Source organism: Aphis gossypii, chromosome 1 (genome assembly GCF_020184175.1).
Source record: "Aphis gossypii isolate Hap1 chromosome 1, ASM2018417v2, whole genome shotgun sequence".
Lineage (NCBI taxonomy): Eukaryota > Metazoa > Arthropoda > Insecta > Hemiptera > Aphididae > Aphis > Aphis gossypii.
This window is the reverse complement of record NC_065530.1, coordinates 53,341,485-53,346,091: the sequence shown is the minus strand read 5'-3', so window position 1 is coordinate 53,346,091 and position 4,607 is coordinate 53,341,485. Positions and strand designations below refer to the sequence as shown.

The 4,607-nt window shown below is 33.7% G+C and overlaps 1 protein-coding gene across 1 annotated transcript; it reads right to left on the bottom strand.

Annotated features, from left to right (window-relative positions):
* Positions 1-1,830: 1,830 nt before the first annotated feature.
* Positions 1,831-4,267, bottom strand: LOC114128128 (homeobox protein abdominal-A homolog). The gene is made up of 4 exons (XM_027992565.2): positions 4,116-4,267; positions 3,416-3,912; positions 2,912-2,974; positions 1,831-2,405 (listed from the first exon to the last, which is right to left on the bottom strand). The coding sequence occupies exons 1-4, from the start codon at positions 4,183-4,185 to the stop codon at positions 2,355-2,357; spliced, it is 681 nt and encodes a 226-aa protein (XP_027848366.2). The 5' UTR covers positions 4,186-4,267; the 3' UTR covers positions 1,831-2,354.
* Positions 4,268-4,607: the final 340 nt, after the last annotated feature.

Sequence of the window (4,607 nt, the reverse complement as noted above, 5' to 3'; positions counted from 1 at the left end):
ATATCCTATAAACACGAGAATACAAAATACAAATATAAAATGAACCATCAGTGGTATCGCAGAGAACGGCACGATGTATAATATGTAGATAAATGATTCATAGTGGTGAATAAGTGATGCATACGGCTAATTGACGTGTGCTTAAAAAATACGATTTATACTTAATTTATATACTTATAATATCATAAAGTATTCATGAAAATTTATTTAAAAATACTACATTTTCGTTTACTCACGATCGTATAAGAGTTTGTTTGAATCTATACTCATATGAGTATTATATGACTATATACCTATATATATATTTAATATGAGTCTTTACAGTGATGTATGGATTAAAAAGTTAAAGTTAACCCCAAAAGTGAGTATCTCATCTAACGATTATATTCCTTTTTTCTTTCACTATCGACGTCGACAAATATCTTTAGGGGTGTACAGTGTCGTACAAAAATAATTAAAAAATTATGTAGATATAAGTAAACAGAAGATTCATGTGTTCATTTTAATTGTATAAGATGATAAATGACACTTATAATATGTCTCTTGATAATTAATTAAAGATGCTCAAACTTATTTAGATACAAAATAGATAATTTGTTTTAAGATTTAGATATTTTGTGAAATACTAATATTTCTAAAAAAAATATAATAATTTATAGTAAAAATATATTATATTTATATTTTTACACACATAAATACGTGTGTGTTAAACTTTTAAGAAAACCTCTTTTGATAAATCATAATATAATATCTATAATGTTATTCTACACTGATTAATAAGAAAATTCAACTGAATTTTTCAAACTAAAACACGTCATAACAATAGTTATGTTTTTCATTACCTAATGAAATAGAATAATTTTAAAATGTATTTTTATGATTATGAATTATAATGTTCACTATTATAATTGTTGATGTGTGGAGATGTCCTTCCGGAAAAACATGTCTTGTGCAAACAACTTCCGGTTCGATGAAATACGTCAATGGTTTTCAGCGAATTACGCGCGTCAACGTAAGATACCTCTATTGTTTAGTTTTACAGGATATACGCTTTCATATACGATAATAATTATTATGCACCTACGTTTCTACGTCGAAATTTGTTGATTTAGAAAATTCTAATAAAATCTTGGTAAAATAGTTGTACATTCGCCTGGTAACATTCATATACACGTACATCCTGTATTACAATCACGTGAAATAAAAGACTACGTGTTACGGTCGTCGATAGAAACTAATCGTTTTCAGTGTTTCTAAGACTTCTATTGATACCTTCACTATACGTATAGTTGTTTATAAAAATATAAAATTGTAATATTGACACTGCAAAACTATTAAATAATAATATTATACCTACATTTACGTCCGGTCTTTACCGCAGTCAGGACGTCTGGACGATACTACACGAATACGAAACCCTCGGCTTACCTGAAAATATAATATGGTCGTACAACGGTGACGCGGCAGCTGTGCGTTTAAATGGTCGCGCACAGCAGGAGAGCAACCCCTGCGTACGTGCCGACGAACGAAAGATTCCTCGCGTGTATATTATATGGGCATAATATTGCATAATGTGCGTGCCGTTGACAAAATATGCGTATGCTTTATTGTAACGTATATACATCGGTTTCGATCATCGAAATGTGCACGTATTACAACGTCTAATTTTCATATTTATCCCTATAGTTAATTAAAGTTTATTTTCTTAGATTTTTTGATATCGTAGCAATGCACGTTTTTCTTATTACTGTTATCATCGGAGAAAATGCCAATTTCATTACCCATGAAACTGTTATAAATAAAAAAAATAAAATTTGACCGAAATTAATTTTAATAATAATAAATAAATATACAAATTATGAATATTTAATATTAATATACAGATATATATATATTTTAAGTCATAGAACACAAAAAAAAAATAAATAAATAAAAATAAAAACACACATGCATAAATATATACTATAATAATACTAACGTACGATATATTATAATTTTGATTATAATTTTATGTGTAGGTAAAAAAAAATAATTATTATACTAATAAATGATTCACGTTTTATGTTAGATTGAGAATTTGGAACCGCGTGTATGTATAGTAGATGCAGAATCATCTGGTGACCGTTTGTGGGTGGTCTGATCTGAAAGGGTACGCATTTATATAACATGGTATAATATTATCGGCCCTCTTATGCAATACGCGCGATGACTCTTATCAACTGGACAGCACCTTTTTGTGAATTGACTAGAATTTTATTACCGCGCAGTAGTCGAACGATATATTATACAATGATGGATATAATACAGGCCGAACTGCATAGTATTATTATACACGTGTCGTATAATGACCACCGTCAATAACCGTGTGCAGCCTGCAGCTGTGGAGGACCATGGTAGTCCTGTACCTGTAAACATAAACACGCATTAATATTATAATGTGCAATGACTCTATGGTGCATAGTAAATTGTGATACGCGTATAAATATTACGAATTAAACATTATACGTATCCCACCCCGTTACATCTTACAATACGATATCGTGACTTATATATATGCATCAGCCCTCTGGTCGGTGAAACGAGGGTTGTATAGTTATGTTTAACACTAATGGTCATATACAAATATTTTTGGTCGGAATTCACATATAACTATAGTTGGGTGACACACAATTGACCTAATCAAATAATTAGTGTTTAAAATCACAACACGTTTTCTTTGTCGTGAAAATAAATACAAATTTATAATTCAAATAAGATTTGTTTTATATATGAGATTTAAAAAATGACGTATAGGCAGTAGGCACTTTTTCCAATAGTATGAAAATAAATCGTTTTTTTTTTAATAAGGACGTTTTTATTATATTATTATATATTATAGGTACGAACAATGTCGTCTAATAAAAGTACTTACTTGCGAATTCAACGGATAGTGGTGGTGAGTCGTCGGCAGTCTTTGAAAATGGGTTGAATCATGCTGAAAAATTAGATTAATTTTAAAAACATTGTTTTTTTAAATACACGTAGGTTCTAGTATTAGAAAGGAAAATATAAAATATTCCAAGAACAAAAAATGAAAATATTAAAAATCACTATAATAGTTATGTAACTCAATACTAAATAATAATTATTATATTTTATAAATTCGTTGAAATGAGAGACTTTTGAACGTACATGGGCTAATTACAATGGTGCGATTGACTATGACATATGTTTTAACCGAGAGGGTAAAGTTTTATTAAGAGTGTTATTTGACGAATAAAATTATGAGTTATAGTATTTTAATTAATATTGCAAGCTACGTGCGTTTTTATGATTGAATGTGATTTTGAACGAGCCCACAAATCAATAGACTACATGGAGAAAAAAATTCTAATATTACAATACTTAAAATAATATTATAATATAATATACTCACGTCACCGTATAAGTCTTGATGGAAGTCGACGGTATGCGCAGGCCAACACTGTTGTTTTGTCATTCGTTGGTCGTACGGGTCGGGTGTTATGAAATCGTATCCACCGTAAACGGCGTAACCACCACCTCCATTGTCCGGTTGGTGTTTGGACACTACAGCAGAGTGATAACCATTAGCAAAAACGTCGTCATCGTGTAGTTCGTCGGCTGGCTCGATGAGGTTGTTATAGTCTTCAGGATAACCGGCCACTGGACAGCTCTCGCCCTGAAGCCGAGGCATATGTTGATCGACGACGATTCGTGGTGCTTCCTTGTGGCATTTCTTCTCTTTCATCCGCCTGTTTTGGAACCATATCTTTATCTGCCGCTCGGTGAGGCTCAGTTCAGCCGACATCTGCTGTCTCTTGTTCCGCACGATATACCTGGAAGTTTGGAACACAGTTTCCAGCACGGCCGTTTGGTATTTTGAATAGGTCTGCCTAGACCTTTTACTAGAACCTGAAAAAGTGCAACAAAGTACGATGTGAAAACCAATAACGGGAGGTCTGTTTAATGATTTTTGATTTACAGAAATTATTTATCTAGGTATTTATTTATTTTTTTTTTTTTTATAACAAAACTTGTTATCAAGCTGTAACATTTTTGTATCCCTTCTTTGTGTTCACCTATTATATTGACTAGTGTGTATATTCGTGACTTACCTTTGACTTCGGGCAGTTGAGTGTCGGTGACGCCGAACTGCTGCTGTGGCTGCCAGTCGTACGCGGACATGGCTCTCGTTCGTGTATACCCGTGTTCCTGGTCGGGTTCCGAAAACCGACTAACCTATAAATCAGTATACGCGAACGATGGACCCTCCCGCGGCCGGGGATCGAGTCCAGCGAAAATTTGGGGAGATCTATGCCTCGACGGTGTGGAGGTGTAGGGGTAGAAAAAACACAATGAACTCGATAAACAGAATCCGTGTCTCGCCTTTTGTGTCACCACCGGGGAGGTTCCACCCTCGATCGGACTACGCGTGGTCTACCCCCTACCCGTCGGCGGGAGGTTTTCAGACGCTCGCGACATATCGTCGACGCAGGGGAGTGTGCGATTTTTGCGCCTAGTCTGAGTAAATATACACAGTGCACACCGTGATGATGTACAGCAGTATAGCAGTAGGGCAATGGGTGAATCACCTATATTGTATTATA